We start from the raw sequence: 18,315 nt of genomic DNA on the forward strand, positions 1-18,315 counted from the left end.
ATCCCCTTGATCCTGTCAGCTGCTGGATTGCTTTCCTGCCGCTGCTGCTCACAGATCAATCCTTGTGTGTGGTTAATACAGCAAAACTGGTAGAACCTTCCTGCACTGAATCAATCCTGCCCTCACTAGAATAATCTCAAGACCCTGTGTCTAGTAGGATGCTCTTTACCCTTAGTCTGCAAATAGTACAGAAAAGTGTGTCCTAGCCTGGTCCAGGGGGAATGCATCACACATCAGTTGTAGGAAGAGAGGTCCTGTGCCCCTTAGTCTGGTGGTAAAAGTGGCTGTAGGTGGGTGGTGTGTGGCTGTGCCAAAGCTGAAGGTCCCCTGGTTCTAGCTAGAAATAAGATCCATGCTGCTTGGAGGAGGCCAGGAAGAAAGGAACGTAGCAATTGCCAGATGCTCAGAGCTGAAGACCATCAAAGCCAGTGTCCTGTCTGCCAGCTGCCAGTACCAGACGCTTCACAGGAAGGTGCAAGAAACTGCCCCTTAAGTAAGAATCTGTTCTCCACAAGAGGTTTCTTCCTAAACCATCAGGCAGGTCTCTCTCAGTTAATGCATTAACTAGACTAAGAACGGTCAGACTGGGTCAGACCAATGGTCCATCTAGCCCAATATCCGGTCTTCTGACAGTGGCCAATGCCAGGTGCCCCAGAGGGAATGAACAGAACAGGTCACCATAAAGTGAACCCTCTGGTTACCCATTCCTGGCTTCTGGCAAACAGAGGCTAGGGACACCATCCTGGCTAATAGCTCTTGTTGGACCTATCCGCCATGAATTTATCTCCTTTTTTTTTAATCCTGTTATAGTTTTGGCCTTCACAACATCCTCTGGCAAAGAGTTCCACAGGTTGACTATGCGTTGTGTGAAGAATACTTCCGTTTGTTTTAAACCTAGTGCCTATTAATTTCATTTGGTGACCCTGAGTTCTTGTGTTATGAAAATGAGTAACACTTACTTTCTCTACACCAGTTGTGATTTTATAGACCTCTATCATATCCCCCCCTTAGTCATCTCTTTTCCAAGCTGAAAAGTCCCAGTCTTATTAATCTCTCCTCATAAAAAAGCTGTTCCAAACCCCTAATCGTTTTTGTTCTTTTCTGAACCTTTTCCAATTCCAATATATCTTTTTTGAGATGGGACAACCACATTTGCATGCAGTATTCAAGATGTGGGAATACTGTGGATTTATATAGAGGCAATATGATATTTTCTGTCTTATTATCTATCCCTTTTTTAATGATTTCTATTGTTGGCTTTTTTGACAGCTGCTGCACATTGAGCAGATGTTTTCAGAGAACGATCCACACTGACTCCAAGATCTCTTTCTTGAGTGGTAACAGCTAATTTAGACCCCATCATTTTATATGTAGAGTTGGGATGATGTTTTCCAATGTGCATTTCTTTGCATTTATCAACATTGAATTTCATCTGCCATTCTGTGGCCCAGTCACCCAGTTTTGTGAGATCCCTTTGTAGCTCTTCACAGTCTGCCTGGGACTTAACTATCTTGAGTAGTTTTGTATCATCTGCAAATTTTGCCACCTCACTGTTTACCCCTTTTTCCAGGTCATTGTTGAATAGGACTGGTCCCAGTACAGACCCCTACCCTTTGTTTCCTATCTTTTAACCAGTTACTGATCCATGAGGGGACCTTCCCTCTTATCCCATGACAGTTTACTATGCTTAAGAGCCTTTGATGAAGGTCCTTGTCAAAGGTTTTCTGAAAATCTCTCAGTACACTTTATCCACTGGAGTCCCCCTTGTCCACATGCTTGTTAACCCCCTCAAAGAATTCTAGTAGGTCGGTGAGGCATGATTTCCCTTTACTAAAACCATTACTAAAAACATGCATCCGATGAAGTGAGCTGTAGCTCACAAAAGCTTATGCTCTAATAAATTTGTTAGTCTCTAAGGTGCCACAAGTCCTCCTTTTCTTAAGACCATGTTGACTCTTCCCCAACAAATTACATTCATCTCTGTGTCTGACAATTCTGTTCTTTACTATAGTTTCAGCGAGTTTGCCTGGTACTGAAGTGAGGCTTACCAGCCTCTGGAGCCCTTTTTAAAAATTGGCATCACATTAGCTATCCTCCAGGCATTTGGTACAGAAACTGATTTAAATGACAGGTTATAAACCACAGTTAGTAGTTCTGCACTTTCACCTTTGAGTTCCTTCAGAAGTCTTGGGGGAATGCCATCTGGTCCTGGTGACGTATGATAAATTAAATAATAAATTTGTTCCCAAACCTCCTCTAATGACACCTCAATCTGGGACAGTTCCTCAGCTTTGTCATCTAAAGAAAATGGCTCAGGTGTCAATCTACCTCACATCCTCAGCCGTGAAGAACGATGCAAAAAATTCATGTACCTTCTCTGCTACGGCCGTATCAACCTCGTTAGCAGCTCAATCGTCCAATGGCCCCACTGGTTGTTTAGCAGGCTTCCTGCTTCTGGTGTACTTAAAAATCTTTTTGCTCTTATTTTTTGAGGCTTTGGGCTAGCTGTTCGTTAAATTCTTTTTTGGCCTTCCTAATTATAACTTTGGATAGTCTTGCTAAATGTCCACTGCCTTTTAATTTTATTAAATTTGTGGCCACATTTCATCCCTTGGGACTGAGTTTACAGCTTAGGTACAAATTGTGAGGAAAAAAATCTTTTTGAGTTGGTCATTTTTAATAGAATGGTCCCTTCAAATGGGAGACAGGAAGAAAAAGGAAGCCAGAAGCCAAGGCTGGTGTTTTGAACTGGGGCCTACCCTTAGATACCTGCTGGATAACCAAGAGCATTTGTGTGAAGTACTGAACTCAGCCATCAAGGGCAGTGCTGGCTTCGGTACCTCCACTTCAGTCACAGCAGCCTCTAAGTGAGTCGTCATTTCAAGGATAACTTGAGCCATGTTGAAAATCAGGCCCCTCTAAGGTGTCAGGTGAAACACCCAAGTACACTGGTCACTTGTGAAAACCAGGGCTCGATGTTTCAGCCTCTCTGGAGGGTGCCTTGGTTTCCAGAGTTCTGCTGTCCTTTTACTCAGCTGGCCCAACGGCTGCAGGCAGAAAGAATGCAAATTTCTCACTGAGCTTATTTCAGCCCAGTGAGCAAACTCATGGCCCATGGAAAACGAGCACAGAAATAGCTGGCTGTGCTCCTCAGCGAGGGGGAGAGCCTAGAGCCCCCAGCACTGGAACAGTTGCAGTGCTTATAAGGGAGCAGATTTCATTGTCCAAGCTAAACACACCGGCTCAGAAGCTCCTGCCTGGAGTTTCTCCCACTGGCAGCCTTGAACTCTCAGTGGGTTCTGGTGGGCTAGGGCTTAGCCAGTAACCCAGGATTCTTCCCCATTTCATCACTGTAACCTGCACTTCTCTCTCCAGGCACTGCCCTGCTGTACACAAGGGAGGGCTGCGTTGTGCTCACATGCAGGGGCGGTGCAGGAGGGGTGAAGCTGTGGGTGGTGACAGGAGGTAGCCCAGTGCACAGCACTGACAGAACTCAACACAGGCATAGGGCAGGGAAGAGCAGGCACTGAGGGTGGTCATTTGGCAGTTGAAATTCCTCCTCCCAAGGCTGTCCTGGGGCTGGCTGCTAATGACAGGCAGCAGTGCTCATGGCTCACAGAGAAAGGCTTATGAAAACAGCCACAGATCTGCCCCCGTTGAGTTCAGCTGCTCTATCCACAGCTGCTCTTCCTCACCCCAACCCACTGCAGTGCTGCTTCCCATGTGTAGCCAGTGTCCGTTTTCTCGCCCTCCAAAACTGCCAAGCTCTCACCTAAAGGCTTGGCTGGCCTCCAGCAACAGAAGAGACCAGCAAGAGTCAGGCAAAGTTGATGCTCAACCCCTCACAGGAGCAAAAGTCAGGGAGGCCAGAAAGCAGTTCTGGATTGAGAGACAGGAAGGACCATACAACAACATAGCCTGGCCCATGCCTGTCTGCTGGCCAAGACACCTGCTTGCGAAGGGGAGCTGACGGATTGCTTTGAGTGGAGTCATCGGAGAGCCCTTGGTTTGTATCTTACTCTCATAGAAGAGCCAATTGAGAGCGCAGGTTGGAGTCTGAGCAAATGTGCAAGTGGTGTCCCTGGGGCCCGCACTGCAGCAGCATTTCTACAGTCTGGGGCTCAGAGAAACTTACTCAAGACAAAACCTGAAAGGGGTTGGAAAGCTTTACTCCCACCCTGACCCAGGCTGGGTGCATTGCTGGGGCCACAGCACCCCCAGCAGCTGGACTGGCAGCGGGTTAGACATCCCCCTTCGACAGCAAAAACATCCTGTTCGGACCAGCCCCATGGAGGGAAAGCTAGCCAGCAGTACAGGCCCAACGCAGCAAGGGCCTCCAGCCTCAGGGCTCCGAGTTCTGCCAGCAGGATAGGCAGGCGGCTGGCAGAAGCCTGGCTCTAAGGCTGCCACCACAGGGCCACCGCTGCTCCTGTCAAGAGTCCTCATTTCACACACTGGCTCTTCTTCCGCCTCTTCTTGCGGGCAGCGAGAGGGCCCCTTCCCTCTCCATCCTGGGATCTCTCTGCTCCACCGTCCACCTCGGCAAGAAGGGAGCTGGAAGCAACAGCCGGAGGAGAGCCCAAAGCAGCAAGAGTTACTGGTGGGACAAAGTCACCTTCCCAACAGAGTAGTGCCCCAACTGCCCCTCCAACAGACTGGCCGTCCCACCACTAGACATTGTTCCCCAGCCTTGCTTCTATTGACACTGACAACTCCACTAATCTGCCACCCGACTCCTCCTGCCCAGCCCCGGCCCTTGGATTCAGCACAATCTGACCAAGGCTCCTGTTGCTGTTCCCATCTTCCCCCCCCCGCACCCCAAGCTACTTTCTCTCCCAACTCTTCCCTCCCCCACCGCCAGCTCTGACCTCCATCACCTCCCTCAGCTGGCTCCCCTCCCCTCCAAACTACGCCCTTCCCTAAGGCCTACAGCTCACTGCCTCCTGCTGTCCCTCCTCCCAGCTAGAGGGTAACCTCGCCTCAGGGTCAATGAGCTCCTTCAAACCCACTTTTTGCAGGAATCCTGCCCCCTGGTTCCCCCCCAGCCCAGGTGCTGCAGGACAGCGGGCCTTGTCAGATAGCCTTCACAATGGAAATGCAACATAGTTCCTATTTTTAAGGAAGGGAAAAAGTGTGATCCAGGTAACTACAGGCCTGTTAGTTTGACATCTGTAGTATGCAAGGTCTTGGAAAAAATTTTGAAGGAGAAAGTAGTTAAGGACATTGAGGTCAATGGTAATTGGGACAAAATACAACATGGTTTTACAAAAGGTAAATTGTGTCAAACCAACTCAGCAAGATGCAGCATGCCCAGGGCATGGTGCTGCCAGCCTCTCCGCACCACATCCAACAGAGGATTTCTAACCAGAGCCTTTAAGGCAGTGCTAGGCCCTGCAAAAGAACAGAGGGCAAGCCCCAGCCCCTTGCCCCTATAAGGTGGATAGAAAGCTGGCTAGATTGTCAGGCTCAGCGGGTAGTGATCAATGGCTCCATGTCTAGTTGGCAGACAGTATCAAATGGAGCGCCCCAAGGGTCGGTCCTGGGGCCAGTTTTGTTCAATATCTTCATAAATGATCTGGAGGATGGTGTGGATTGCACCCTCAGCAAGTTTGCAGATGACACTAAACTGGGAGGAGAGGTAGATACGCTGGAGGGTAGGGATAGGATACAGAGGGCCATAGACAAATGAGAGGATTGGGCCAAAAGAAATCTGATGAGGTTCAACAAGGACAAGTGCAGAGTCCTGCACTTAGGACGGAAGAATCCCATGCACCGCTACAGACTAGGGACCGAGTGGCTAGGCAGCAGTTCTGCAGAAAAGGACCTAGGGGTTACAGTGGACAAGAAGCTGGATATGAGTCAACAGTGTGCCCTTGTTGCCAAGAAGGCCAATGGCATTTTGGGATGTATAAGTAGGGGCATTGCCAGCAGATCGAGGGACGTGATTGTTCCCCTCTATTCGACACTGGTGAGGCCTCATCTGGAGTACTGTGTCCAGTTTTGGGCCCCACGCTACAAGAAGGATATGGAAAAATTGGAAAGAGTCCAGTGGAGGGCAACAAAAATGATTAGGGGACTGCAACACATGACTTATGAGGAGAGGCTGAGGGAACTGGGGATGTTTAGTCTTCAGAAGAGAAGAATGAGGGGGGATTTGATAGCTGCTTTCAACTACCTGAAAGGGGGTTCCAAAGAGGATGGCTCTAGACTGTTCTCAGTGGTAGCAGATGACAGAACAAGGAGTAATGGTCTCAAGTTGCAGTGGGGGAGATTTAGGTTGGATATTAGGAAAAACTTTTTCACTAGGAGAGTGGTGAAACACTGGAATGCGTTACCTAGGGAGGTGGTGGAATCTCCTTCCTTAGAAGTTTTTAAGGCCTGGCTTGACAAAGCTCTGGCTGGGATGATTTAGTTGGGATTGGTCCTGCTTTGAGCAGGGGGTTTGACGAGATGACCTCCTGAGGTCCCTGCCAACCCTGATATTCTATGATTCTAGCCGCAGAGCTCTCACCTGGAGGAGCCCTGGCTGTTGCATTCCTGCTGCCTCTCCAGCACGGCAACAAAGAAGCCGTTTGTCAGCGTCGTTGTGGGGCAGGCTCGGAGGCAGCACTCCGCACCTGGGAAGGTGGCGAGGCCTCGATGGGGCCAGGAAGGCAGCACGTTTACCAACCTGTGAGCGGGGGCAAGATCACAACAAAGCTCAGTGACCCAGCCAGCCACTGCCCGCTCCGCTGCAGGGCACCAACCCAGAGGCCTAAGTGCCCAGCTGGCCAGCTGCCTGTGACAGTGAGGCGGGGAAACCTGCCTCTTTGGAACCACTGGCTAGAGCCCCCAGGCCTCAGAGCTGCCCCAAACGATGCCCTCAGTCCCCTTCCCCCCCCCCCCCCCAACAGGAAACACAGGGAGCAGATACAAACAATGCTGCCTGGCTTTTCCCCCACCCAGTGGGCAATTCCACTTCCATCTAGCCACAGGCACCCACACACACTGTTTATTGTAGACCCAGCTACAGCCTAAGTGTCGGTACCTGAATGCTGTGCCATGCTCCTGGAGCACATCCCACACCACATCCTCGTTCTCCTCCTGCTGCACCGAGCAGGTGGAGTAAGCCAGGCGCTGGAGGGCAGGGAAGCGCAGGGCATGGCTCAGGGCCTTGCGCTGGAACCCAGCCAGTGCCCGCAGCCGCTCCGAGCTGGGGGCACTCTCCTCAGCTGGCAGCCGGTTCACCATTCCTGGGGGGAGAGACAGTCAGAGAGGCATGGACAAGCTGGGCTCCAATTCAGGCACCCGTATCACCCAGCTGCTGGGCTCCCCTCTGTTCCAGGCTTTGCATCCAAAGGTCTATTCTCCACCAACCCCACTGACTTCAGTGTATCCTGTGGGGAGAATCAGGGCCCCAGGATTCTTCCCATAGGCTGGAATGGGCAGCCCTAGATGGAAGCAGAGCTTTAGAGAGATACTCAGACAGGTACACCAGATGAGTATAACCACCACCCTGTTTGTACTGCATAGGCCTGGCCTACCCCCACCCCTTACCTGAGCCGCTGCACGAGGGGTCCAGGAGAATGTAGGTCACATTGTTGTACTTGGGGTCACTGGGGTCAATTGTCAGGAAGTCCTGATTGGCCAGTTCACAACAGCTAACCCCAGCCTGCACCAGCATGGTGCTCATGGTGGCCAAGCGGTTGGGGTCCAGGTCAAAGGCGAAGATCCGCCTGAATGTAATGCCCCAAAGAGGAATACAGGAATCATTACCTGGCAGACAGGGCCCTACCTTCATTGCCAGACCCACAACCCCAGGCACGCAGAAATTCTCTGACAACCAAAGCAGTTTTGGCCAAGTACATCCTTAAATCGATTAACCTACTTCCCCCAGGGGTATAGCACCTCCTTCCCACCACTGCAGGAGCCGGAGCACAGCTGGCAGCATGTTGGGGGAGGAGGGGGTTCACCTTTCTCTGCAGAGGGTGGGTACAGGTCACTTGCCAGGAACATCTGGGTATATCTTAATAGTTTCTCTGCCATTGCAGGGGTCTCGGGCACTGCTGCACCTTGGTCCCTCCTATCCTCTCCCCGTGGCACACAACAGTCTAGTCTCTGGTGGGCTGTAATGCTTCGGTCTCATTCTGGCTGTTGGGTTAGTGTGCAGGTGCTCGTGGTCTGAGACGTACAGCAAGCCAAAGTAGATGATATGATGGTCCCTTCTGGCCTATGACTCTATATTAACGGCTGCCAATCAGAGTCTTTGGTTGCTTTTAAGTCCCTCCCCAAGCCTCACTCTCCAGCTGGTGCTCTGCCAGCAGTCCCCACAGACGCTGCCCTGTGCTGGACTGATTTCAGACAAGGACAGAGCTAATAAGACAAGCTGACAACAATTCCCAGTTCCCACATGTGAGAGCCAAAATGCCCGCTCCCCCAGTGCTTGCCCCTTTCCCTTGTGTAGTCCTGCTTTCCTAGGCTCCTGTAGGACCCCGAGGGCTCTGAGCAGAACTGAGGCCAAAGACAGTGTGCATCCCTCCATCCCAGGGAATCACAGAATCATAGACTTTAAGGTCAGAAGGGACCATTATGATGGTCTAGTCTGACCTCCTGCACGACGCAGGCCACAGAATCTCATCCACCCACTCCTGTAACAAACTTTTAACCTATGTCTGAGCTACTGAAGTCCTCAAATTGTGGTTTAAAGACTTTGAGGTGTAGAGAATCCTCCAGCAGTGACCCATGGCCCATGCTGCAGAGGAAGGCGAAAAAAATCCCAGGCCTCTGCCAATCTGCCCTGGATGAAAATTCCTTCCCGACCCCAAATATGGCGATCAGCTAAACCCTGAGCAAGTGGGCAAGCCTCACCAGCCAGACACCCAGGAAAGAATTCTCTCAGATCCCACCCCATCTAACATCCCATCATGGGCCATTGGGCATATTTACCACTAATAGTCGAAGATCAATTCATTGCCAAAATTAGGCTATCCCATATCATCCCTTCCATAAACTTATCAAGCTTAGTCTTGAAGTCAGATGTGTCTTTTGCCCCCACTGCTTCCCTTGGAAGGCTACTCCAGAACTTCACTCCTCTGATGGTTAGAAACCTTCGTCTAATTTCAAGTCTAAACTTCCTGATGGCCAGTTTATATCCATTTCTTCTTGTGTCCACATTGGTACGGAGCTTAAATAATTCTTCTCCCTCTGTGGTATTTATCCCTCTGATATATTTATAGAGAGCAACCATATCTCCCCTCAGCCTTCTTTTGGTTAGGCTAAACAAGCCAAGCTCTTTGAGTCTCCTTTCATAAGACAGGTTTTCCATTCCTCGGATCATCCTAGTAGTCCTTCTCTGTACCTGTTCCACTCTGAATTCATCTTTCTTAAACATGGGTGACCAGAACATCACACAGTATTCCAGATGAGGTCTCACCAGTGCCTTGTATAACGGTACCAACACCTCCTTATCTCTACTGGAAATACCTCGCCTGATGCATCCCAAGACCGCATTAGCTTTTTTCACGGCAATATCACACTGGCGGCTCATAGTCATCCTGCGATCAACCAATATTCCGAGGTCCTTCTCCTCCTCTGTTCCTTCCAAGTGATGTGTCCCCCGTTTATAACAAAAATTCTTGTTATTAATTCCTAAATGCATGACCTTGCACTTTTCACTATTAAATTTCATCCTATTACTATTACTCCAGTTTACAAAGTCATCCAGATCGTCCTGTATGATATCCCGGTCCTTCTCTAAATTGGCAATACCTCCCAGCTGTGTCTCATCTGCAAACTTCATTAGCACATTCCTGCTTTTTGTGCCAAGGTCAGTAATAAAAAGATTAAATAAGATTGGTCCCGGAGGAACTCCACTAGTAACTTCCTTCCAGCCTGACAGTTCACCTTTCAGTGTGACCCGTTATAGTCTCCCCTTTAACCTGTTCCTTATCCACCTTTCATTTTCATATTGATCCCCATCTTTTCCAATTTAACTAATAATTCCCCATGTGGCACGGTATCAAATGCCTTACTGAAATCTAGGTAAATTAGATCCACTGCATTTCCTTTGTCTAAAAAAATCTGTTACCTTCTCAAAGAAAGAGATCAGGTTGGTTTGACACGATCTACCTTTTGTAAAACCATGTTGTACTTTGTCCCAATTACCATTGACCTCAATGTCCTTAACTACTTTCTCCTTCAAAATTTTTTCCAAGACCTTGCATGCTACAGATGTCAAACTAACAGGCCTGTAGTTACCCGGATCACATTTTTTCCCTTTCTTAAAAATAGGAACTATGTTAGCAATTCTCCTGTCGTACGGTACAACTCCTGAGTTTACAGATTCATTAAAATTTTTTGCTAATGGGCTTCCAATTACATGTGCCAGTTCCTTTAATATTCTTGGATGAAGATTATCTGGGCCCCCCAATTTAGTCCCATTAAGCTGTTCAAGTTTGGCTTCTATCTCGGATGTGGTAATATCTGCCTCCATATCCTCCTTCCCATTTGTTGTCCTACCATGATCCCTAAACTCCTCATTAAAGACTGAGGCAAAGTATTTGTTTAGATATTGGGCCATGCCTAGATTATCCTTAACCTCCACTCCATCCTCAGTCTTCAGCGGTCCCACTTCTTCTTTCTTTGTTTTCTTATTTATATGGCTATAGAACCTGTTACTATTGCTTTTAATTCCCTTTGCAAGGTCCAACTCTGCATGGCTTTTGGCCTTTCTCACTTTATCCCTACATGTTCTGACCTTAGTAAGGTAGCTTTCCTTGCTGATCCCTCCCTTCTGCTTTTTCTTAATCACCTCTCTAGGATGCTTAGAATCACAGAATATTAGGGTTGGAAGGGACCTGAGGAGGTCATCTAGTCCAACCTCCTGCTCAAACCAGGACCAATCCCCAACTAAATCATTCCAGCCAGGGCTTTATCAAGCCTGACCTTAAAAACCTCTAAGGAAGGAGATTCCACCACCTCCCTAGGAACCCATTCCAGTGCTTCACCACCCTCCTAGTGAAAAAGTTTTTCCTGATATCCAACCTAAACCTCCCCCACTGCAACTTGAGACCATTACTCCTTGTTCTGTCATCTGCTACCACTGAGAACAGTCTAGATCCATCTTCTTTGGAACCCCCTTTCAGGTAGTTGAAAGCAGCTATCAAATCCCCCCTCATTCTTCTGTTTCGTGGACTAAACAATCCCAGTTCCCTCAGCCTCTCCTCATAAGTCATGTGTTGCAGTCCCCTAATCATTTTTTTTGCCCTCCACTGGACTTGTTCCAATTTTTCCACATCCTTCTTGTAGCGTGGGGCCCAAAACTGGACACAGTACTCCAGATGAGGCCTCACCAATGTCGAATATAGGGGAACAATCACATCCCTCGATCTGCGGGCAATGCCCCTACTTATACAGCCCAAAATGCCAAAATCCTTGCTCATCCAGCTTGGTCTACAACTCCTGCCTATGAATTTTTTCCCCTTTCTTGGGATGCAGGCTTCTGATAGTTTCTGCAGCTTTTACTTTGAAGTAATTCCAGGCCTCCTCTGCCTTTAGATCCACAAGTTCTTCAGTCCAATCCACTTCCCTAACTAATTTCCTTAAATTTTTTTAAGTTAGCTCTTTTGAAATCAAAAACCCTAGTCACAGATCTATTTTTGTTTATCCTTCCATTTAGTTTGAACTGAATTAGCTCATGACCGCTTGAACTAAGGTTGTCCCCTACAACCATTTCTTCTATGAGGTCCTCACTATTCACCAAAACCAAATCTAAAATGGCATCCCCTCTTGTTGGTTCAGCGACTACTTGGTGAAGGAATCCATCAGCTATCGCATCCAGGAAAATCTGAACCCTATTATTATTACTAGCACTTGTCCTCCAGTCTATATCTGGGAAATTAAAGTCTCCCATGATCACACAATTCCCATTAGTATTTACTTCATTAAAAACATTAAAGAGGTCTCTATCCATATCCAGATCGGATCCCGGTGGTCTATAGCACATCCCAAGCACTATCCCAGGGCAGGCTCTAGTAGCTTTCTTCCCCAATGTGATTTTTGCCCAGACAGACTGTCTTATCCATTCCATCACTTCTTATTTATTTACAGTCTACCTCCTCATTGATATACAATGCTACTCCACCACCTTTGCCTTTATTTCTGTCTTTCCTAAACATCACATACCCTTCAATACCCGTACTCCAGCCATGACTACTATTCCACCATGTTTCTGTTATCCCTATAATATCTGGTTTCACTTCCTGCACCAGTAGCTCTAGTTCCTCCATTTTGTTACCTAGGCTCCTTGCATTGGTGTACAAACATCTTAATTTTTGCTGTTTGGCCTCGTTCACATTCTTTACCCGCGTAGGCACAGACATTCTACAGCCAATATTACCTATCAGACTGCTATGTACACTGCCCTTCCTCCTTATGTCCATTCTCCTACCCACGGCTGTATGCTTTACTTCGTTTTCTTCCCTCTCAACATTAAAATCCGGCATGGAGACTACCTGAACATCTCCCAACTGTTTCCCCCAGATTCCTAGTTTAAAGCTCTCTTGATCAGTTGTACCATCCTCCATCCTAGAAGTCTATTTCCCTCCTTACTCCGGTGAAGTCCATCCCGAAAGAACAGTCTTCTGTCCATGAATGCTTTCCAGTGGTCATACATCCCAAAGCCCTCCTTACAGCACCACTGCCTGAGCCATCTGTTGATCATCATAATCTTATCGCACCTTTGTTGCCCTTCTCTAGGAACAGGCAGAATCCCACTGAAGATCACCTGAGCCTCGATTTCCTTTAGCATCTTCCCCAGCCTGGCAGTCTCCCTTGATACGTTCCAGCAAGAATCTAGCCATATCATTTGTTCCCACATGAAGGACAATCAGTGGATTCTTTCCTGCTCCCATTAGGATCCTCTTCAGCCTCAGGTCCACATCCCATACCTTAGCACCCGGCAGACAGCACACCCTTCTGTTCTCTGGATCAGCTCTTGTTACAGGCTTGTCTATTCTTCTAAGTAAGGAGTCCCCAATCACGTAGACCTGCCTTTTCCTGGTGCGATTCTCCAGTCTACCCCCTGTTCCCTCTGGCCGCAAGTCCTCTTGATTTCTATTGTCCCTTGCAATCCTCTGCAAACCCATCCCATATCCTCCTGGGGCTCACCTTTGGTGTTATCTCCATTGACTCTTGCCCTCTTCCAATAGGACTAGCTGGTCTTCTCTTTTTCCTTGCCCTCTCACCTTCAGTGACCACCTGCAGTGCCCCTTCTTCATTTTCCAACTCCGCAAACCTGTTCCTGAGCTCTGTTTCTCCTTCACTAGCCCGTCTTTTCCTCTGCCTGGTTCTTAGTCACATGCTTCCAACTGTCCACTTTCCTCACCCAGCAGTCTCCCCTCAGAGTTCTTTGGTCCTGCTTCCATCTGCAAGTCTGAGCTTTTCCCTTCAGCCTCCTCATGTCTTTGCTCCATCATACACTCGAACCCCCTTCTAAACTCGACCAGAGTTTCCACCTGCATCTCCAATCCTCGGATCTTCTCTTCCATCAGCTCTATCAGGTGGCACTTCATGCAGACAAAACTCTTTTCAGGTACCCCCTCCAGGATGATGTACATGTCACAGCTTCTACATCCAGTCCTCTTCATTGTGTCTTCCACTGCCTGGGTCACTACCACTGCTGCCTCTGTGTCTGTCATAGCCTTCTCACCTAAGTCCTGTTAGTCTGGGAAACAAACACCACCACCCACAGCATAAACAACCCCCAACAAGCACCACAACACTGCCAGACCACCACACACTCCCTTCACTAGCCTGTCTGTTCCTCTGCCTGGCTCTTAGGCTTCCCCACAAACTCCCCCAACAGAATTCCCACTCAAACTCCCCTGTTTACAGCTCTGTTTGCTGGCTCCTGTGCCGCTGCAGCTGTCTGTTCCTCATCAGAACGGCTGCTAGGTCAGGGCTTCAGTGCCCAGCACTGGGAAAACTGCTTATCACAACAGCAGGCAGCCCTCACCCACACAGCTCTGTCCCGCAGCTCGCACTCACCCCTTGTTCTTCAGGATGGCGGCCATGTGGCTGGTCTTGTTCCCGGGGGCAGCACAGGCATCGATTACATGGGCCTCTGAGGGGGGACTCAGAAGGAAGGCAGGAAGGCAGCTGGCCTGGAAGAGAGACCACCAGTCACAGCTCTGCACCTGCAGTACCTACCTCCCCAATATACACATTTACCCAATCTCTTCAGACAGCTCCCCTAAGTCATTCCACAGCCATAGAATCCACCCCCGCCTGGGGAATCAAAACTTCCATAAAAATACAACCGTCACCCTCCTAGTTATGGAGATAGCCTTCCAATACAGAGTAACCAATGCAGTGACAGCTGCCTCAGTCTGCAGCAAGCCGGAGACTGACACAAATTGCTCTCATTTGTCTTGATGGGGTATTGACATTTAACTAGCATCATGAGGTTTCAGAGTTGATAGGCTAACTATGTCATTGCTCTTTAGCAGAAACACCCAGCTGGAGTCCTTACCCCGCAACCCCAAACTGCCTCCTGCATCTCTCAGTTTGCCCCAGGCAATTTCTACAGTGCAGTTAGGAGCTGTCAGTACAAAAATCTCCAGCATTTTGAGAACTATGGGAACTGCATGATCCTTCAGGGTCGTATCTGGGCCATTCTGCCCCATTAAAGGTCACCACTTCTTAGATCTATCTTAAGTTGCTGCACCAGAAAGCCACAGAATTTAGCTTTAGTTTGCTACAAAGTACGTGTGGGTTGTGGCCTAAAACAACACCCAGTCTTCCTGTATAGCCTTGTGACACCCATCACCATACCTCACTCCATTCCACAGCAGAACCACCCCTTGGCACTTCTCCCCTTAGCCTGAGTTTTCCATCCTCACCACAGTGTCACCCGAGCCCCACACCTTGTCCTGCAGTATGATATGCCCTGCGACGTACAGCCGGTTCTCATGGAAGTCTGTCTTTGGCGGGAAGACAAGCAGCTCCGGCAGGTGGGGATCCAGGAGGAATTGCTTCCCTGAGAGGGAGCTCAGCTCCTCCATTCTACCCAGAGACAGCAAGGGCGGGGAAGGAGAAGACTGATTTAGTGGAGCACACATCCTGATTCCCCCAAGCTCAAAAGTCCTTCAGAGGCCAGCTACAGATTTCCCGCTTTCTCATTAGCCCACTAAAGCCCATACCCCAACCCCATCTCAAGGCCAGCCAAGTAGCTGACCAGAATCCAGGGCAGCGTATCACCCTAGAAGCTCCAACCCATCCATTGCCAATATTGAAGATAGTGTCCCTACCCCTCTCATTCTCTTCCACACACAAGGCTCTACTACTCCCCTTCACAAAGAGGATGGCTTATGGCTTCCTGCAGTGCCAACCCTTGATTGTCTGGAAGGTCGCTACAGTAGGTGCAAGGCCTCCCCCATCTCAGGCTATCAGCTTGGCAGGTCAGTGAAGACCAGAGCGCACAGGGTCATGGGACAGGCTAGGATGGCTTTACCTGGCTGCCCTGCCCAAGTAGGAGTAGCCCTGGCGTTTGAAGTAGTCAACCACATCATCCTTGCAAGTTTTCAGGGTGTTCACTCGGACGTACCGTGGCACTTGAGGGGCTGGGGAACCAAAACAAACAGGTTACACACAGACACACACACACAATCCCCTTTCCCAAATCACCTGAGATAAAAGAATACTCCAGCTTGTTCCGAGTATCAGAGAGAGATGGAAGGGCAGGTAATGTCTAACCCAGTCTGAAGGTCCATTTACTAAGTTACAGGTTAACCAGGAGCCCAACTCAAACAGACCCAATGCCCAGAAGAATGAACCTGGAAACCACTGCCCCATACATGACCCTTATCCCTAGTGAAATGATGGCACAAATACAGAGAATAGCCTTGAAGAAACCAGGAACTACAGTACACCCTCCCACTGGAGAAACAGTCACAACCTACCATCCGGGCAGAGGTGGGCATAGGAATCCTGCTGAGTCTCCCGCTACAATGGGATTCCCAGTCTAGAAGCCCACCTGCTGGGGAAAGCCCCCACACTCACCTTGGATCATCCCATCTGTGGGCACCAGCAGATCCTCGTTGCAGCTCACTTTCCTGCGCACCTTGAGACGGGCAAGTTCTGCCTGCAGCCGAGCCCTGTGCTTCAGCACCAGCACCTTCCAGCGGCCCCCGCACTTCAGACCCTTGCCAAAGAGCAGGTCATACACCAGCACCTGCGGCAAGACAGAGTGGGTCAGGCCCAGCCCAGTGCCACCAGCCTAGGGCATCCCCCTGAGATAGCCTGGGCAGGGCCAGGCCTTACCTTGGCCAAGTGGGGAGGCAGCTTCTTCTCAGCCTTCAGCAGGGCAGCCCCGGCCATGATGGAGTCCAGCACCAGCGAGTAGCGCAGGGTCTCGGACACCAGGGCATAGAGCTGCTTCACGTTCTGTGGGGAACAGACCCCGTGAGCCTAGAGGCCCAGCCCCCCTGCCTGGCTCTGCCCCCCAATAACCCCAACTCCTGCCCCTGGCATGGTCAGTCTGGGAGCCCAGCCCCCCATCCTAGCTCTGTCCCCCTATAACCCCAACTCCTGCCCCCCACCCTGTGAGCCTGGGAGCCCAGCCCCCCAATAACCCCAACTCCTGCCCCTGGCATGGTCAGCCTGGGAGCCCAGCCCCCCATCCCAGCTCCGCCCCCCAATAACCCCAACTCCTGCCCCCCACCCTGTGAGCCCAGCCCCCCTATAACCCCAACTCCTGCCCCCCAGCCTGTGAGCCTGGGGGCCCAGCCCCCCAATAACCCCAACTCCCGCCCCCAGCATGGTCAGTCTGGGAGCCCAGCCCAGCCCAACTCTGCCCCCCAATAACCCCAACTCCTGCCCCCAGCCCCGTGAGCCTGGGGGCTCAGCCCCCCTATAACCCCAACTCCTGCCCCCCACCCTGTGAGCCTGGGGGCCCAGCCCCCCAATAACCCCAACTCCTGCCCCCAGCATGGTCAGTCTGGGAGCCCAGCCCAGCTCTGCCCCCCAATAACCCCAACTCCTGCCCCCAGCCCCGTGAGCCTGGGGGCTCAGCCCCCCTATAACCCCAACTCCTGCCCCCCACCCTGTGAGCCTGGGGGCCCAGCCCCCCAATAACCCCAACTCCTGCCCCCAGCATGGTCAGTCTGGGAGCCCAGCCCAGCTCTGCCCCCCAATAACCCCAACTCCTGCCCCCAGCCCCGTGAGCCTGGGGGCTCAGCCCCCCTATAACCCCAACTCCTGCCCCTGGCATGGTCAGCCTGGGGGCCCAGCCCCCCAATAACCCCAACTCCTGCCCCCCACCCTGTGAGCCTGGGGGCCCAGCCCCCCAATAACCCCAACTCCTGCCCCCCACCCTGTGAGCCTGGGGGCCCAGCCCCCCAATAACCCCAACTCCTGCCCCCTTCCCGGCTCCGCTGACACCCCACGCCCCAGGCCGGAGCGGGGCGACGCGGGGGGCTGGGCCCGGGCCCGGTACCTGGAAGCGGCTCTTGTACACCAGAGTCTTGAGGGCGCCCTCCCGGCGCTGCAGCCCCGCCAGGACGGAGGCGGCTGCGCTGTAGAGCGCCATGGCCCGGCCCGGCCCCCGTACTCAGCCGCGCGACCCGAGCCGCCTCAGCCACGCGCCACAGCCGGCGGGCCCGACTTCCGGCAGCGCCGCCCCACGAGGCCCCGCCCCCTCCTGTGGCCCCACCCCGAGAACCGCGCGACGGGAGCGTGATCAGTGGGGACATGCGCACGAGCCCCGTGCATTGTGGGTAACAGCGCGCGCCCCACGCTGGACGGTTCTGGCTGAGGCTTGGCGCCGGGCCGTCATTCCAGCTTCGGGTGGCCAACTTTCTGATTGCCCCGCCCCTTCCCTAGGCCCCGCCCACACTCACTCCAGCCCCCCCGTTCCTCGCTCTCCCCCACCCTCACTCACCCCCACTGGGGTGGGGCTGGGGATGAGGGGGCTGGAGTGCGGGAGGGGCTGCGGGCGGGAGTTTGGGTGTGGGAGGGGGCTCGGGGCTGGGGTGCGGGTTCTGGGATGGAGTCTGGGTGGGGGCTCTGGGGTGGGGCTGGGGATGAGGGGGCTGGAGTGCGGGAGGGGCTGCGGGCGGGAGTTTGGGTGTGGGAGGGGGCTCAGGGCTGGGGTGCAGGTTCTGGGATGGAGTTTGGGTGGGGGCTCTGGGGTGGGGCTGGGGATGAGGGGGTTGGAGTGCGGGAGGGGCTGCGGGCAGGAGTTTGGGTATGGGAGGGGGCTCGGGGCTGGGGTGCGGGTTCTGGGATGGAGTCTGGGTGGGGGCTCTGGGGTGGGGCTGGGGATGAGGGGGCTGGAGT

At 51.5% G+C, this 18,315-nt stretch overlaps 1 protein-coding gene across 2 annotated transcripts; it reads right to left on the bottom strand.

Annotated features, from left to right (window-relative positions):
- Positions 1 to 2,647: 2,647 nt before the first annotated feature.
- Positions 2,648 to 17,816, bottom strand: NSUN5 (NOP2/Sun RNA methyltransferase 5). 2 transcript variants are annotated; one of them, XM_037880656.2, is made up of 10 exons: positions 17,474 to 17,794; positions 16,300 to 16,422; positions 16,039 to 16,210; positions 15,491 to 15,599; positions 14,904 to 15,042; positions 14,026 to 14,141; positions 7,537 to 7,715; positions 7,028 to 7,232; positions 6,512 to 6,670; positions 2,648 to 4,554 (listed from the first exon to the last, which is right to left on the bottom strand). In XM_037880656.2, the coding sequence occupies exons 1-10, from the start codon at positions 17,564 to 17,566 to the stop codon at positions 4,443 to 4,445; spliced, it is 1,407 nt and encodes a 468-aa protein (XP_037736584.1). In that variant the 5' UTR covers positions 17,567 to 17,794; the 3' UTR covers positions 2,648 to 4,442. The 2 variants fall into 2 exon arrangements, with proteins under 2 accessions (XP_037736584.1, XP_037736585.1); XM_037880657.2 differs by lacking the exon at positions 6,512 to 6,670 and having other exon boundaries at positions 17,474 to 17,816.
- Positions 17,817 to 18,315: the final 499 nt, after the last annotated feature.

Source organism: Chelonia mydas, chromosome 17, assembly GCF_015237465.2.
Source record: "Chelonia mydas isolate rCheMyd1 chromosome 17, rCheMyd1.pri.v2, whole genome shotgun sequence".
In the NCBI taxonomy this organism is placed as follows: Eukaryota; Metazoa; Chordata; order Testudines; family Cheloniidae; genus Chelonia; species Chelonia mydas.

Coding starts and splice junctions, on each gene's coding strand:
- NSUN5 (XM_037880656.2), bottom strand. CDS start 17,566: ATGGCGCTCTACAGCGCAGCCGCCTCCGTCCTGGCGGGGCTGCAGCGC. Junction 15,043..15,490: donor TACTTGGGCAGGGCAGCCAG/GTAAAGCCATCC, acceptor GTCTCTGGGTAG/AATGGAGGAGCTGAGCTCCC. Junction 7,233..7,536: donor CCCCTCGTGCAGCGGCTCAG/GTAAGGGGTGGG, acceptor CTCTCCCCCCAG/GAATGGTGAACCGGCTGCCA.